This window comes from Serpula lacrymans (genome assembly GCF_000218685.1).
Source record: "Serpula lacrymans var. lacrymans S7.9 unplaced genomic scaffold SERLAscaffold_4, whole genome shotgun sequence".
Classification (NCBI taxonomy): domain Eukaryota; kingdom Fungi; phylum Basidiomycota; class Agaricomycetes; order Boletales; family Serpulaceae; genus Serpula; species Serpula lacrymans.
In genome coordinates, this window is record NW_006763293.1 from 315,990 (window position 1) to 331,835 (window position 15,846).

The 15,846-nt window shown below is 47.3% G+C and overlaps 5 protein-coding genes across 5 annotated transcripts; 2 read left to right on the forward strand and 3 right to left on the reverse strand.

Moving 5' to 3' along the window:
• Positions 1-3,411: 3,411 nt before the first annotated feature.
• Positions 3,412-5,093, reverse strand: SERLADRAFT_434905 (uncharacterized protein; the record flags this gene model as incomplete). Its single annotated transcript, XM_007315165.1, has 9 exons — positions 3,412-3,701; positions 3,755-3,774; positions 3,828-3,917; positions 3,968-4,083; positions 4,144-4,480; positions 4,538-4,622; positions 4,677-4,750; positions 4,806-4,812; positions 4,868-5,093. 9 exons carry the CDS (start codon positions 5,091-5,093, stop codon positions 3,412-3,414), a joined length of 1,245 nt encoding a protein of 414 aa, XP_007315227.1.
• Positions 5,094-5,350: 257 nt separating this feature from the next.
• Positions 5,351-8,185, forward strand: SERLADRAFT_413658 (uncharacterized protein; the record flags this gene model as incomplete). The annotated part of the gene is made up of 8 exons (XM_007315166.1): positions 5,351-5,539; positions 5,596-6,730; positions 6,801-7,076; positions 7,147-7,202; positions 7,261-7,349; positions 7,415-7,649; positions 7,703-7,920; positions 7,981-8,185. 8 exons carry the CDS (start codon positions 5,438-5,440, stop codon positions 8,027-8,029), a joined length of 2,160 nt encoding a protein of 719 aa, XP_007315228.1.
• A 56-nt stretch (positions 8,186-8,241) lies between these two features.
• On the reverse strand, positions 8,242-8,716 carry SERLADRAFT_366664 (uncharacterized protein; the record flags this gene model as incomplete). The annotated part of the gene is made up of 3 exons (XM_007315167.1): positions 8,242-8,363; positions 8,422-8,530; positions 8,594-8,716. The coding sequence occupies 3 exons, from the start codon at positions 8,714-8,716 to the stop codon at positions 8,242-8,244; spliced, it is 354 nt and encodes a 117-aa protein (XP_007315229.1).
• Positions 8,717-8,862: 146 nt separating this feature from the next.
• SERLADRAFT_366665 (uncharacterized protein) lies at positions 8,863-9,893 on the forward strand (the record flags this gene model as incomplete). Its single annotated transcript, XM_007315168.1, has 4 exons — positions 8,863-8,960; positions 9,017-9,140; positions 9,195-9,480; positions 9,538-9,893. 4 exons carry the CDS (start codon positions 8,863-8,865, stop codon positions 9,891-9,893), a joined length of 864 nt encoding a protein of 287 aa, XP_007315230.1.
• Positions 9,894-10,070: 177 nt separating this feature from the next.
• On the reverse strand, positions 10,071-15,436 carry SERLADRAFT_434909 (uncharacterized protein; the record flags this gene model as incomplete). The annotated part of the gene is made up of 7 exons (XM_007315169.1): positions 10,071-10,672; positions 10,732-11,385; positions 11,441-11,537; positions 11,610-11,857; positions 11,910-14,482; positions 14,539-14,881; positions 15,121-15,436. 7 exons carry the CDS (start codon positions 15,434-15,436, stop codon positions 10,071-10,073), a joined length of 4,833 nt encoding a protein of 1,610 aa, XP_007315231.1.
• Positions 15,437-15,846: the final 410 nt, after the last annotated feature.

Consider the following 15,846-nt stretch of genomic DNA (forward strand, 5'->3'; position numbering starts at 1 on the left):
GGTGAATTTGATGTAATTTGCCCTTCCCTGTCGATACTAAAAACATTCTCTAGGCTTCGTTCAAAGCGGATGTGTCGAATGATGAATGGCTGCTCATCAAAGCCCTGAAGCCGGTATGTTTTCCTCCACGCTGTCATCCAGGGACACAACTGACCACAAGGTATGTAGCGTCTAAATATTCAGTGAGCTTCATGAGGTACAGGGCGGGCCGATAATGATCTTTGCATTTTGCTTCGGAGTTTGTTTTACATAATCCACGTGTATTTATACCATGAATTTGGCAATTTTTGTTATCTGCCCGCCAGAGTTTACGCAATGTCTTCGAAATCCGACACCGTCAAGGTCGACAACCTCGACACCGTAGATAACGAAAGTACCTCAATCATTGACCAGGATGCACTGCAGCTGGTAATAAAAATCAGGGCCAGCTGGGAGGCACCCACCTTGTAGGCCGTGACGCGCTTTGGCATTACTGTGAAAATCGGTAACGTCAATTTATAATGGTGAACTGGAATGGCTGCGGGTATCCATGTTCGTGGATTTAACGTCCTTGAAACGATGCAGGTTCAGTAGAACACTCGCTCATCAATCATGGCGTTAGAAAAGCAACATGGATTGAGATTATACCGCTTGAACCTGATCAGCGCTCATACCTGCGTAGGGAAGCCCCCAGTGTCGCTTTCTTTCTCTCAGCTCCTTACGGGGGAGCCATACATGTCATGCTGACTTTCCGTTCTTTTGGTTACGATCTTACAGCAACAGCTCGGTTACAAACAGGTAAGATAGCACCATCGTTGAATATGATATCGCCCTGTTTACCAATCGTGTGCTAGCAATTACATCGCAGTTGGCATTTCATTGAGAGTTTTGCCGCAAGTTTCGTCGCCTTGAATTTTATCGGCGGTGTAAGGTAAATACACCATCCCTTCGCGCATTATACCCATATGTAACCTTGTCCCCTCAGATCTGTTCTTTTCATAGGACTTCTTGCCGGTGGTCCTGCTGCCATATGGTGACTTGTGCTTTTTGTAGTGTTCCGGACGCATCTAAAAATTGCTAGGTCGTCATACCTAATTACTCTCGTATTCATGTTCATAACTGCGGCCGTTCTTGCCGAGATATGTTCTGCGTTACCTTTGAGCGGCTCTATCTATATCTGGGCCGCTGAAAGTGCTGGACCAAAATATGCCAGGTTTTTTGGATTCCTTGTGGCGTGGTGGTCGTGCACGGCGTGGATGACCTTTACTGCCAGCAACTGCCAGGTACGGAATCTTCTATTTTTCCACGTCCTATATCTTGACTTCTGCTTCCCAGACAACCGCCAATTATATTGTTTCTTTACTTGCTGTCTGGGAGGTAGATTATCCTGGAGGTGTAGGAAACGATAATATTCAATGGCGCGCTTTGATCTGGGCAATATCGGAAGGAATGCTTCTCCTATCGGTGGCCATCAATTATCTTCCCCCGAGGATGTATTCTGCCATTTTCAAATTTTCTGTTGGCTTGATGATGCTGGATTTTTTCTTGTGCCTGATCTGGCTACCTATTGGTGTATCTCAAACTTATGGATTTCGCAGTGCTAAAGAAGTATTCACCGTTACCTGTAAGTTTGTCGAAAAAATTCATGCCACCGCTTCATCTGACCGTGATACATAGACAATGGCACGGGAGCACCAGCAGGATGGAATTGGATATTATCTCTGTGCGTGAATCATGGTTAATTATCCTCTCAAGCTATTGAAAAAAAATATACAGTCTTTTCACGGCCGGCACTTTAACCGGCTTTGATGCTTCTGGACATATTGCTGAAGAGACGATGAACGCCAGGTAAGCCTTTCCTTATGGAGACATCATTTGTACAATTCTTGAATAATCTCTGCGTACAGCGTGGTTGCAGCCAAAGGTATTCTATGGAGCGCCATAGCCACCGGCGTTCTAGGTTTCATTACTACTATACTCTTCCTCTTCTGCACACCTGATTTGAATACGGTATTTGCTCTCGATGCTCCACAACCATTTGTCCAAATCTACGCACTAGCTCTCGGCAAGAAAGCTAGTATCTTTATGACACTCATCGCCTCACTAGGTCTTATCATGGTGCGTGCATAAACATTTTCAAAAAGAAATCTGTTTAACCCCAGTCCTTTGAATCCGTAGAATACGACTGTGTCTATTGTGGCCGCGTCGCGACTTATATTCGCAGTAGCCCGAGATGGCGTTTTACCATTATCCCCCTGGATTGGGAGCGTCGATTCGAAGGGACAGCCACGGAATGCTGTCACTGTCATTTACATATTTGCTGCAGCTTTACTCTGTACCATCCTTCCCAGCCAGGTTGCTTTCACCTCTCTCGTCTCTGCTGGCGGTGTTCCCACAATAGCTGCCTATGCGCTAATTGCTATGCTTCGCCTGACTCTGACACCCGACCACTTCAAGTCATCGCATTATAATTTAGGCAGATATGCGAAACCTTTCTACGCATCAGCAGCAGCTTTCAATATCCTGGTTTTCGCGGTGAGTCTCTTAAATCTCGAATGCAGTCAGCTTTAGGGGTCCTGAATGTTGTCGTTTTCAGGTTGATATATCCCCTTTCTATTTCCCTGTTACAGCTGAATCATTTAACTTCGTAAGCTTTGAATATTTACTAATACTGGTATGCAGAATTAATGCCAGCATTTTCTCTAGGCCGTTGTCATATTCGGTGCTGTATCCATCTTCGCCGTTCTGAGTTGGTATTTCATGCCAGAGCACAAGTGGCTGAGGAAAGAACAGTTGATGCGGGCGCTGAATGCAGCCGATGGTATAGAAGAGGAGCATGTTGCGGAAGACAATTGAAAACAAGAAGCAACAAAATGTTGTGCTAATTAAGAAAGTTGCTATATCTTGTATACCTTTCAAAGTCATGCAGCTCTTTAGATAGCTTCCAATCCCAGGAGTCCTTGACATGCTCCTTCAACGTCCACAATCTAAAATAAATCACTTAGACTTGCTCTAGAAATGTTTTAATGATCGTACCTCTTTTGGGGCATTTACGCTGATTACTGTTGGGTAATCTTTGCCTACTAATACCTCGTCCTATGGAATATATATGAGATTATGATATGCCCAAACGATGATACCATGTTTCTAACCTCAATCCGTATGCCAATGTTGTGGAAGTGTTTTGGAAATTGAGGCAAAGGCGGGACGTAAATACCTGATAGCAATGTAAGCTAATCAAACAGGCCTGATAAATCCTTGTTGGACATGTTCCTCACCTGGCTCCACAGTGATGATCATACCTGCTTTCAAGCTACATCCAGCGGCAAGTTACGATCACCAAATAGTTTATCGTGCGAGGAATGTTCCACTTACTATTCACCTCGATCAAAGTTACTCGATTCGTGCAAGTCTGCCAAATTCACATAGTGATTAGCTTGCCAAGTAATCTATCAATTGAATGGGTGGGGACTTGCCGATTCCGATTGGATGGCCGAGGAAATGAGGATAGAGAATTCTTTCGAGATCTCCTGTGCGAAGCTGAAAGCCAATCTGGCCAAGCCCTTGTTTGAGAAGATCGCAAGATTTGCGATGGAGTTCGTAGAGATTCAAACGGTGAGATTCGGTGCACATTTGAATCAGGGCTTTTTGGACGGAGAGAACGACGGAGTAAAGCTCCTTTTGTGGAGCTGTGAATGTTCCAGATGCAGGGTATGTACGGGCTGAAATTACGTTGAGAATAGCAAGAGATAGTATTGAGAAGTGTAGTGCTCACTGAGATCTGACGCATAACCACTGGCATAACCAGATTAGTACAGTAATGAAAGTGATAAGATCGGAATACGAACTTATATTCACAACCAGCATCAACAAGGATCATCTCATCCTCTTTGACAACGTGATTGTTAGATGTGTAGTGAATTATTAAAGCATTGGGCCTATCAGATCCGTGATTAACAGACACACTCGATCAAGTACTGCTACTTACCCGGACGCGACTACGGGCACGTATGCCAAGCGTTGTGATCCAGAGAGACAGCACAGATATTCAAAATGGGCCGCAAGCGCAGATTCTGGAATGCCAGGTCGTGTGAAGCGCATGGTCTTGTATTGTTAGTAATCGGAGATTTAGCACTGTGCCTCGTAGTTTTCTTGGAAGCCTACCTTTGCAAGCGCACTTCCACTGATATCAGCAGCTGCCCTCATTATCCTTTGTTCGTGCTCACTCTTGGTCGCTCTCATTCTTGCAAGGAGGGGGGCCAATGGCTTGCGCCGGGAGTTTGAGAGAGACTCTAGTATGGAGTCGTACTCTGAACGCGGGGCCACTGCTGGTGATAAATATTTAAGCAACGATTTGGGCGATCGCACACCTCTCCGAGGTTGTACATCAACAAATACGTTAGAGTACAAGTTGATGAGTGATCTAAGTTGGGCTGGAAAGTCATTGATTGACTGTGCATGATCAGCTTTGAACAGAGTAGCAACATCCTGGAAGTTTGTCCTAAGAATAATAACAGTGAATTTGGAGCTAGAAGAGTTAAATATAAATATATTATACCTGGCACCATCCCACTGCTCTTTCGCGGGATCTTTGCCTACAGAGAATATAGTCATTCTATATCCTCTCGACGTTGAGTTCTTTTCTGCATAATATGGAACATGAGAAGAATCCCCGAGGGTAAAAGGTAATCATGTACCGAGAATTACGGCCGAATCTGGCTCTTCGAATCCAGTAAGATACCAGAAATCAGACGCTTGTCGATACTTGTAACTTGAAAAAGAAAAACAATGAGTGAACGAACATATATTATGTACCATGGACGAACAATATGCCTATATGAGTGGTGTCAAGGTTATCCGTTCAGGTAGTGTAGGCACCGGCACTTACTACCACTCATGTATTTTATCGGTGCGGAGACAGATACTACGACGCTGTTGGGAGGCAAACTATCTATTAGGGCCTTGCGACGTCTCTCGTACTCTTCTGCTGGTATTCCAGGAGTCAATTCATCCCTTTTCACTGCAATTGGGTGTCTGCCGTTAACTACCGAAAGTGTATACCATCCGAAAGGGCTTACGAAGGTGGGGGTGGGACTGAAAGAGAGGTTGGCCATAGCTTGAAGGCTTTGATATAGAGTCTATAGATGCCTCTGTTGCATATTTACGGGCTTGAGTGCACAAACGAATGGGCGGGATAGAAGCAGAGGAATGTATTACCCTCGCAGTGGTATTTGCCAGAGCAGAGCGGAGAGACATAGCATCTCATACGCTAGGGTTAGGGTCTGATAAAATATGAAAGAGGCCGTGGGAATATAAATGGGTCGGTATCACATGGCTGGAGAAAGAACAAGTAGCAATGTGGATTTATGTCAGGACAGCTGGCTCTGACCTTATGCATGGACTCGTGCTATCCTAGTACTACATATTGGCCATCCTCAGTCTTTATACCTCATATACCATGGGCTGCGACTGGGAGACATTTGGCAGACGTGGTCTCGACGTTGCCTCAGCATTCTCTTCTATAGGATTTACTGCAGCTAAATCAAGCACAAGACTAGGCGTGAGTCCACATTGATATTTCATACACGCAACATCTCTTTATCTAGATCACTCTAGTTTTCTGTCGCCCGGACGATAGCTTCAAGCATAGTTGGTCTGACCGCTACAACCGTTGACCATACCTTATTCGGTGGTAGCATGGTCACAAGCCCCGTGTTGGAGGGAGCCATGTCTACTGCCATCAATTTCGCAGAGAATCTTACCCTTGCTCCTATATTTCTTGGCGAATACATAACATCTGCCTCCTTTTCAGCAGCACACAGCTCAATTGATATCCTGTCTATAATATTTCCCGGTAGCAGTGAGGCCTCCTTCTCACTTGCCTCGTTCATCACACTCGTTAAGAGGGAATGGGATTACCCTGCGTTTGGTACCAATCTACCGGATAAAAGGTATGGTGTGACCGAAGTTGCAAAAGCTTTGGTTGCCTGGATTTCTCTCCAAGGTGTCACTCAGGAGTGGCAGGAGAAACAATGGTTTAGCCATCTCCGGGAAATCGAAGTCAAAGGCTCATCGGCCGAATCTCGTTTGAAGCGTGTACCATCCCGCGTTCGTGTAACATCAGACGTCATATTTCCTGGTCATATAGGTCAACTTATTTCTGCTGATATCGGAGAAGCCCCAGCATCCCCATATGGCCGAGCTCGTTCCTCGAGTACGCTCTCTAGAGCTCGGTTCTCAATATCTTCAATATGTTCGTCTCAAGGAAAGGATGCATGGAAAGACACATGTTTCGACGTCCCACAGAAAACGATATCAGAAGTTAAATCAGATTTACGCCGTTTCTCCAAGATGGTCCTAGCAGGATATGGTGGTGCTAGTCTTCTATTCTTTGGCATATCATCAGATTTTACATCACCCTTCAAGGCGGCCGCGAGGCCCTCGAATCTCAGTGAGAAAGATGTCGAAGAGGCTCAACTAGAAAGTGCCATCAATGCGTCGGAGGCCGAAGCGGTTGGTGGTGGTGCAGCACCATCAACGTCGTCATATCTGGAAAACTCAAACTACTCGTGGTGGGACATCCTCATGGGGAAGCATGATAAAGAGATATTTGAAAGATCTATCCACGACAGCCAGGCAGGCGTACAGGCCAAGATTCGTGCTACAGCTGTGGTTGGCATTGAACCTCATATGCCAAGATTCTGGGTCCTCACTGATCACGGAAGGCAACAAGTCGTCCTAGTTCTTCGAGGTTCGTGCTAAAGAATATACTTGTAAGATACTTCCCTAGCTTACTTTTTGCTTTGCGTGTGGATACTCAGGAACAATGTCGCTCAACGAGCTTGCAGTGGATCTCACTTGCGAACCTACTACTTTTGAGCCTGCTACTACCTTACACCACGATCATGACGAGCGCCTTCCGGGGACACCAGCCAAGACAAGTCGCAGGCGTGCCTCTCAGCAGTCACTATCATCCAACTCACCTCCACACTACCAAGTACACAGCGGCATGCTTAGAATGGCACGAGTGATGGGCGAGGTTGGAAAACCTGTTCACCTAGCTGTTATGGATGCCCTGATCCGATATCCTGATTACGGTTAGTCATCTTTCAACATCGAATTACTACCCGCGTGACTCTTACCTGATGTTGTGCGTCTTCATTACAGAACTTATTCTGTGTGGTCATAGTTTGGGTGCTGGGGTAGCTACTCTCCTGGGTCTGGTAAGACACCACAATATGACAGAGATAATGAGTATACAGTCTCATTATGCACTTGTAGATGTGGGCAGACCCAACGACGTGTCGTACGGTGTACTCGAGTGGTCTTCCAGTTGACCGTCCCGTGGCTGTTTATGCCTTTGCACCTCCGTACGTCAAAGCTCTTTCTCTTTTTATTCTCCTGTTTAATGAAAGCTCATGCTCTGGGCAATTAGATGTTTTACTGATGCAGCATTGAGTCGGCTAGCGAAAAAGCTTGTCACTTCATTTGTGTACTCTGATGATGTTGTATCTCGACTATCTCTTGGATCAGTTCGAGACATCCGAAACGCTGCACTATCGTTATGCGATGCGAATGAGCGAACGGGTGGTACTGAGGGCTATACGGTCGTGACAAGGGCTGCACGAAGGTGGAAAGCAGGTCTTGGGTCACCAGACGATCCGAAATGGGTTGGTCTCATATATCCCTATCTCCTTCGACAAGTATCGCTGACAGTCATTAGTTTCTCGCTGTACGGAAGACACTCGAAGCCAACATGCATATGGCCGACCTGTTCCCTCCTGGCCGAGTGTTATGGGCTATAAGAGACATAGACTTACATCCTTCTCATAGACTATCACCTAAGGGATCGAAGAAAGAGCCCGATAAACCAAGACTTTTTGAAGTGCTGGATGTCGAGAAAATCTATTCTCAAATCGTTTTTTCTCGAAATATGCTTAGGTATGGCATCTCATCACAATCTTTTCCCTCTTGTTCAAATATGCTTATATCTGGTTTTAGTGCACATCTCCCGCACCTGTACGATCGAGTTTTGCATGAGTTACTGTGATTTATGTTTGCTGTGCAAGGGGGTTCTAATGGTATTTGGATACCCCATACAACGAGGAACTGGATGGAATGGATAACAATCAGCCATTGTGCTAATAGTATACCATCATGTATATCACATACAGATATATTTAATAATGCTTTATTTTCACCGTAAAGAACTGGAGAGAGATGGTAGTATAACAGGGGTAAAGAACACTGGGATGGTTTGGCTCAATCTTGGTCCGTCTGGTCTCGTGGACGGTACTTTATACCGCGACTCTCGAGCTCTGCCTCGACATCTTCTGGAATGCGTCCCTTGACGCGGGCAGCGTACATACCTCGGACATATTTTGCTGGAGAGCAAAGCGAGATGAGCAGATGAAGTTAACAGGCTCAAGCAAGCCTGCTTACATGTTCTCTGCCACCGCGCCACCCAACTCGACTCTGGATCAATGACAGCAATGATTCCGTCGAAGTATGTAGTTGTGCAGACACCTATTCGGTCGGGGGAGCCTTTCATCTATAAGGGTGCCAGATTATGGAAAGCAGGGGTTCAGACGGACATGCTGTACAAGTAACTTACCTGCATCAGTTCTTCACAATTTGGACAGCCATTTTTTCTGAAATCCATTGGATGCTGAACAATTGAACATAGCAAACAAGCACGGAGCTGCTTTGACTTTGCCTGGGATGGTATAGAGGCCATGAGTGAATAGCAGTAAAGTGTAGAGTTACGGTGTGGCTGAAAGATGCGAGGTCGACGGTGGACCTCTTGATTACATAAGGAGGGACCTCTCCATTTCTGCTCGCTCGGGTCCAACTTGAATGTTACAAGCTGCTAATTCACAGAAAATGGCCTCTCGTGCTATAATCCTCGCATCTCTCTTTTGCGCGGCCGGAGTCTCTGCATTTTCTGATACATCACCGTTCGTAGCATGGTCATCTCACAAGTACATTCCCTTTTATTGCATGCAACAGCTCCACACTGAATGAACCTTCGTTGCAGATCAGACGTGCTCGAACTTCTACCCGTAAAGTCTGCACTCAGTTCGGACGCTTTGCTTGGTAGCATTTTCTCGCACAACGACATCTGTGACTACGATGCCATTGTAGTCATTGACCAGCCTGGGGTGCGTCACGTTCCGCTGCTCGTCGACTGTGCTGTATCCTCATTTGCATCCTAGCTGCGCAGCTCTGACCTGCGAACACTCCCAGCATCCTCCATTCTGGCGAGGTCGCTGAGCTCAGCCCCTTCTTCTCGTCAATTCCAATACATGAAGCATGGGCCCAGCTCCTCTTTGGCGGATGTCGCTGAAATGATATCCAGTCGATGTGGGTCTCGGCGTATCGACATGGTCCCCGGGCAAGGAGCAGCCAATCTAGAGGAGGGTCCAAAGCACGTTGTCTGTATGAACATGCCACACTTGGAAGAGAGCGTCGAATTCAGAAAGGCGTCCATGCTTGATCACGGTAGGCTTCACTTTTCACCCCTCAAGGGGCCGGTTCTGATGTATCGCTATTCCATAGAATCCCGGATTTCTAGCGAACTCGCCAACATCGGTGCAGCTTTCCCAAAACACCTCGTTGTGCTCACTGGTTCGCCCGTTGGACTCTTCAGTAGACAGGCTTCTGGGTACGACTCTCCTGCTCCGGAGTTGAATGGTTCGGCCCTACAGAGCCACGCCGACTTCAAAGCACCCGCTGGTGGCATACTCAAACGATATCAGCTCCTCACACCTGCCTTGATCACTACGCTTTTGATCACATTCTTCGTCCTCGTGCCCATAGTGATGCTAGGCGTTTCAACATTGTCGAGTATACAATCGCCTTTGCGCTTGGAAGCACCAAAGGGCTATAATGCTCAGGAGAAGAAGGTTCAATAATAATACTACGTTATGTATTACCCGGATATCCCGTTGAAATAAGAAGGTGTACATACAACAAATAATGCGATTGATACTTATGGATACAGTATGAAAGTATGAATGGACAATGCGGTAAACTAGTCGACCATGACAACAACAAAAAATTAGCAAGAAATAAGAAAACAAGATAGCAATTTACTCCACGTCTCCTTGCGTCAGTGCACCATGCATGGTTTCCAGAGCAGCAAGATGAAACGGTAAAATAGGGTTTGCACGAAGCCTGTGAGTGGACTCTGAGAGTACAGCCAGCTCATGAAAGTTACGAGTGACGTCCTTATGTGTTTCATGGTCCGATGTACTCAGCGATGAGTTGGGTGATTTCATGGAGTGAAGCAGATGTATATGGATCATAGTAATCGCCGTGTGCCCCGAGGCCGCTGGTGCGCGTATGAGCATGGTGGTCGATAGTGGCATTACACCTAACGTGTCGCGTGGAGGCATCTCCTCGTTATCTGGGATAGTCGACACATCGGCACCATCTCGTGTAGCAGAAGAGAGGGGTGACATCAAAGGCATCGGTGACGGACTAAATAGCGCGTAGGTAGTCGCAGAGACGTCCAGATATATGTGTTTCGTACAATCCTTTCCGGGTGATCGCTTCGGCGTACTGGGGTTCACGCTACTCTTGGGCGATATGAAGGTCCATGGCATGCCTTGGTCGACGGAAAATAGGGAGACATAGAAAGGAGGTAATTCGCTACATGCTGGGACCACTGTAGCTAAATGACTTGACCAAGCTAGTATATAAATATAAGTTTCATATGTCCAACTTTCAGTAGGCAAAGAAATGACATACCATTTAACTCGTTCTCACTCATGGAGCCTAATTTAGTAAAAATCAGACGCCATTCAATATTTGCCTTCCGAGCAAATTGCACCGCGAATTTCCACACTTGCTCCACCACAAATGCTTCCCAATCGCCCTGGATTAACCAGACTCCAAGATCGTGCGCTTCACCCCTTTGATCGACACAAGCAGCAATCAGCCATTTCCCACACGCCGACGTCTGATAACCGATATGCAGAAGAGTATGACGGTCCACTACGTCGAGCGTGCGTGCCGGGCTCTGTAAAGTGAAGCTGACTCGATTACATAACGGTCGGGCGAGAGTGAAAGGCTGCTCTTGGAAATAATTTCGAATTCTCTCTCCGTTCTCAGAAAATCGTCGTGACATGTACCTATCGACGGGTTGTGGAACGCGGCGGTAGACGGAGTAGCACAGCGCTTCGATATCCATGTCTTGATTGGTAGAACTACCCACAGACCTTATGAGCCGCTCGGGTACGAATTGAAAAAGAATCTGAGCTTCCGAGTATGTTTTCTGTGCTCGCTTTACAGCGGAAAAAACTTGTCGAAGGAGTGGCGAGGCCAGCGACATGGCTGTATCTGGAGTGACGATGTAGAACACCAGACTTGACTGAGAGGTCGGTAAACTAGCGACGAAAGAGGCTATATAGAGTGAAATATGAGATAGGTTCTGCGTTTATAAAGGAACGGTACATACCAAGAGACTTGCGAAACGAGTCGAACCGTAAAGGCATAATCCCATCTTTTGGGCAGCCAGTGCAGCTTCCAGGTACGTGAGTGCCTAGTTGTTTCGCCTGCAAAAGAGACGTTACCATCACCACTTTAGTTTTTCCACATCACAAATGTTAAGACGATGTCGAACTTACCGTATACATGACAGATATGCTATTGAGCCACCCCTCTGCTTGGTTCTGTTTCTCTGGCCCTTCCTCGTCGAACAACACAAAAGCAATTATGTCCTTCTTCCCTCCAAGTGGTCCTAATCCTAATTTCTCCCAGAAACGTATTGCAGATGGAAGAACTTGGATCACTGAATCGGATTTACAAATCGAAAACATGGGCGGTTCCAATTTCTGGAGCACTGTCTCTTCCAATTGGGAAGTATGTTCTGTTTCTGTTCATTGTCTCAGTCACGAAAAAAGAGCCAGAGGATTGAGCACACATACTAAGTTGAAACAGGGTCTGTAGATCAAGAGGGCCCTCCATGTCCGGAACGTCTTTCACCAGTTGAACCAAGGTACTAACGTCTGATTTCCATATTTCTGATGTCGGTCTAACAGAGGCAGAAAGAAAGTTTGACCGCCAAGCATCGGCCCATACACTATTCTCCACCATCTCACTAGCCACCATATATCCAGCCGCCTCCAGAAATTTAGACTTTTCAGAAGCCGTCCCCAACGCTGCAGCGGGAGAGACAGGTGTGGGAACAGACGTTGGAGCTACAGTGGGGATATTGGTCGGAGCGACTGCTGCACCTGGGGGTCTGAGGGGATTGCTCAGTGGTAACAAGAGAGAGTGATGAAAATATGTATGCAATAAAGTAGGACCCATAGGTAGATAGGCTGGAGGTGGGGTGGAGGTTCTGGAAGCCACTGGCAGGTCGTCAATTTCAACATCATCGTCTTCCGATTCTGCATCAGACTTGTTCTCTTCAACGTCGTCAACAACGTTGCTACTGACCCAATCTTCGTGTTCGCGCTTCCAAGACGAAAACGACTTGTGATCTCGAGAACCCTGATCAAAACTTTTCCTCTTGACGCCGATCAACTTGCGCACAACACCAATTCGGGGGTCTGTGACTGCGTTATACCTGAGCTTCCAACCCTGAAGATGTAGCGGGGAAGATGATAGTGGTATAGGTTCCGTTCTATCTTCTTCATCAGGCGGACTAGGTAACGCAAATTTACCAAACGTATATTTCCCATCAGCTATCCTGTGACTATTCGCAAACGGAATGGGATCGAAAATATTCGAATTCGACGAAGTTGGTCTGTAGGCATCAGAACCATAGACATGCACATTTGGGGTCACAGGCGCCGAATGAGACGAGGGGGTCTTCCCAGGAGAGGGAGGCAGCAAATCTGGTGCTGGGGGTATCACATCATGCGCATGAGGATGGTCAATGAATCGAGGGGAATAGCCTTCGGCCAAAGCACCGGGATTCCATGGTGGAAAATGAAGCTGCCCAGGGGTGGGTGGTGGTCCAGGGCCTGAGCCTGAGCCTGAGAAATGTATCCCATCCCCGTAGGTTGGCGGGGAGAGACCTAATGGAGCAGGGCCCGCGGCAGGGGTCAAGCCCGTATTTATGGTCGTGTTTTCCAATGTAGAGTCAGCGACGGCAGGCAGCCGAGTACTTGCCGATGGGCGATCAAAGAAACTGAAATCGTCATCTGTAAAAGTGAATCCATCTTCAAAATCCATATCCAGACGATCAGCAGCACCTCCACCACCGGCTCCGCCGCCACCTATAGGGTCCATACTGATACCAAACGACATGTTATAATCCATGCCTATGCTCATAAAGTCATCGTTGGATTGTGCCCAAGAAGGCTCCATGTTGAAAGGATCGTACGAGGAAGAAGACGATATGTTTTCGGGCTGAGGGATTGGGTCATTAACGACTGGTTCTGGTTCACTCGCTGCGGTGGTGGGAAGTGCAGATGTCGGCTCCACGGAGGACATGAGAGAGTCTTGACCTGTAGAATGAGCACCACTTGGTAGGTTTGTTTGAGGGGGCGAAGGATAAAATTGCTGGTGAGGAATGGATACGGGCTGCGAGTCTTGATTCGAAGCAACTGTAGTGGGTGAAGTTTGGGCAGATGCAGGAGGTTGTGAATGCTGAGGCGTTGCGACTATATCAACGGATGTTGTGGCCAGCATAGATACTCCAGGTGTGATACTCGAAGGCAGAGCAGTTGGTGGAGTAACAACTGCTCTAGGTGAAGCAGAAAAGTGTGCGTTTTCTCGTTCTCGCCGTATTCGCTCCCGTTCCTTCTCTCGTTCTTTCGCCACTACCTCAACATAACCTCCTACTTCTGTCGCTATCTCATCCAAACCCTTCGACTTCGAGACCGTGAGCGAACGAAAAGCTCGGAGATATTCGCCTGTGGGAGAAGTACATATTCGGCTGATAACCGGCCGAGAAATGCGATGGCTGTTCAGTTCGATAGGTGAAGTTGGGCCACCATCCCCTCCTGCAGACACAGGCGAACTGATCGAAATAGCGGGTGGCGGTGGGGGCGGAGGGGAAGGTTGAAGTGGGGGAGGTAAGTCCGGGATGTACGCGAGCGTCTGTCGTGCATGAGCAGATTTGGATGATGGCAAATAAGAAAGGCACAATTCTGTAGGCCAGATGATATTCATGCCTTTGTCTTCGCCTTGTTTGTTCTCCACCGCTAGCCAAGCGATGATATACATCGGATACTTACGTGCAGAAGGGTCGGCACTTCGATGCTTACCATTACTTACAGAATGTGAGTAAGGGGATGTCATGGTTTTCCAATCTCCGGCACCAAGACCTGCTAAGGATTGTTCAAACTGTGCAGATAGAGCTGATGTAGGCCCAGTGTAGGTCGCGAGAAAAAAAGCTGGAGTAGAATATGGCATTAATGCGATGGGAGTTCCCGGAGCAAGTGGTAGGTGGACGGAAAGGGGTGAGAAGTGAGTGGGTCGGATAATAGGGTGGATCTCGAGGCGAGATGTTGCGAGGTGAATCTCAAGATGGCAGTGTATGAAAGGTCTAAAAAAAACATTAGCATATATGCGCATGCAAAGTAGCAAAAAACAAAATAAAACCTGGTGTTAACATGATGTTGCCAATCCACGCCCCAGTCGAAGTACGAGCGTGGTGGACTCAGCAGAAAACCATCTTGAAATCCTCTTGCACAACGGCCGTGCGGGGTTTTCCTGGACGCCTCGGAGATATCATCAATAAGACGCTTACGTACGGCATCCAGGAAGTGATAGTAGGCGCTTCTTAATGGCTTGCGGGGAAGGAGACAAGCGGGAGATGACAAAGTTGACTGCGAGAGTGAAGAGGGGTCACGTTTCAGACAGGATGGGCAAGGTGATTGGTCATCTGAGCAGGCGAGCGAACACGGATACAGGTCGTGGGGTGTAAATGAGGATTCTCCTGAAACTGGAATTACATTTTATCAGCAAGCGGGTCAGATGAGGAACTAAATAGTAAATCATAGCAGTGGAATTTGACATAGAATGGTGTGATATGTAGAGGGTTCCAGTAGTCCGGTACACGCGTTGTTCCCTGCTTGTAATCGCAGTGTAGCGAGGACTGGAATCCACGATATGTGCAGAACCTCCACGTTTGGTGATGATTCCGCGGACAATCAGGTTGTGATAGTGGGAAAAAAAACTCACCAGTCAGCCCGTCAAAGGAGATGTCCTTAATGGCAGCGAGTTTGGCGGATACGTGGTCCCGCGAGGTGATGGCGAAGACCTGGAGTGCAGATAAGTCCTGAGAGACATTTACGCACGGCAAGAGGGAATCTAAGAGCGGTAGGCCTTTATTTCGATTGACAAGCAGCCTGCGAGCGAGTTCCAAGGCTTCGTAAGGTCGAATGGTGGTGCTTTGTGTTGTGAAAGTGGTATAGGCTATGACTGGATTGTCAGGGAGGGAGACGACTGAGGAGAGAACCTGTTCTGAAAGAGATACATGGGGTGGGAGATGGGACATGGTGGTGGATGGAGAGGAAGAGTGGGAAGAGGAGGCATGGGCAGATTTAGAGGCCATACAGGCCTAAGGCTAAGGACGCAGAGTAGCCACTGGGGCGGGAAGGGCTCGTATGAGCTGGTGGATGCGGAGGTAAAACAAGACCTCGATTGCCGATCGCTGTCCGTTCACTGTCCGAGCCTTTCTCAAGTCACACTCCACTTGCAAAAACTATACAAATTACATATCAATACGCCATTGTCGTGCACGCATATACAACGGACGCTAGGACCACTGCCATCCAACACACAGGCCAGGTTGCAGTCCGATTGCACCATTGCGCTGAAAAGCAGAGAATAAAGGTGTGTGCCGAGAAGCCGCGGGTTAGCATATTACATAATAGAGAGTAGTTTTTGCGACGCCACATTTGTGTT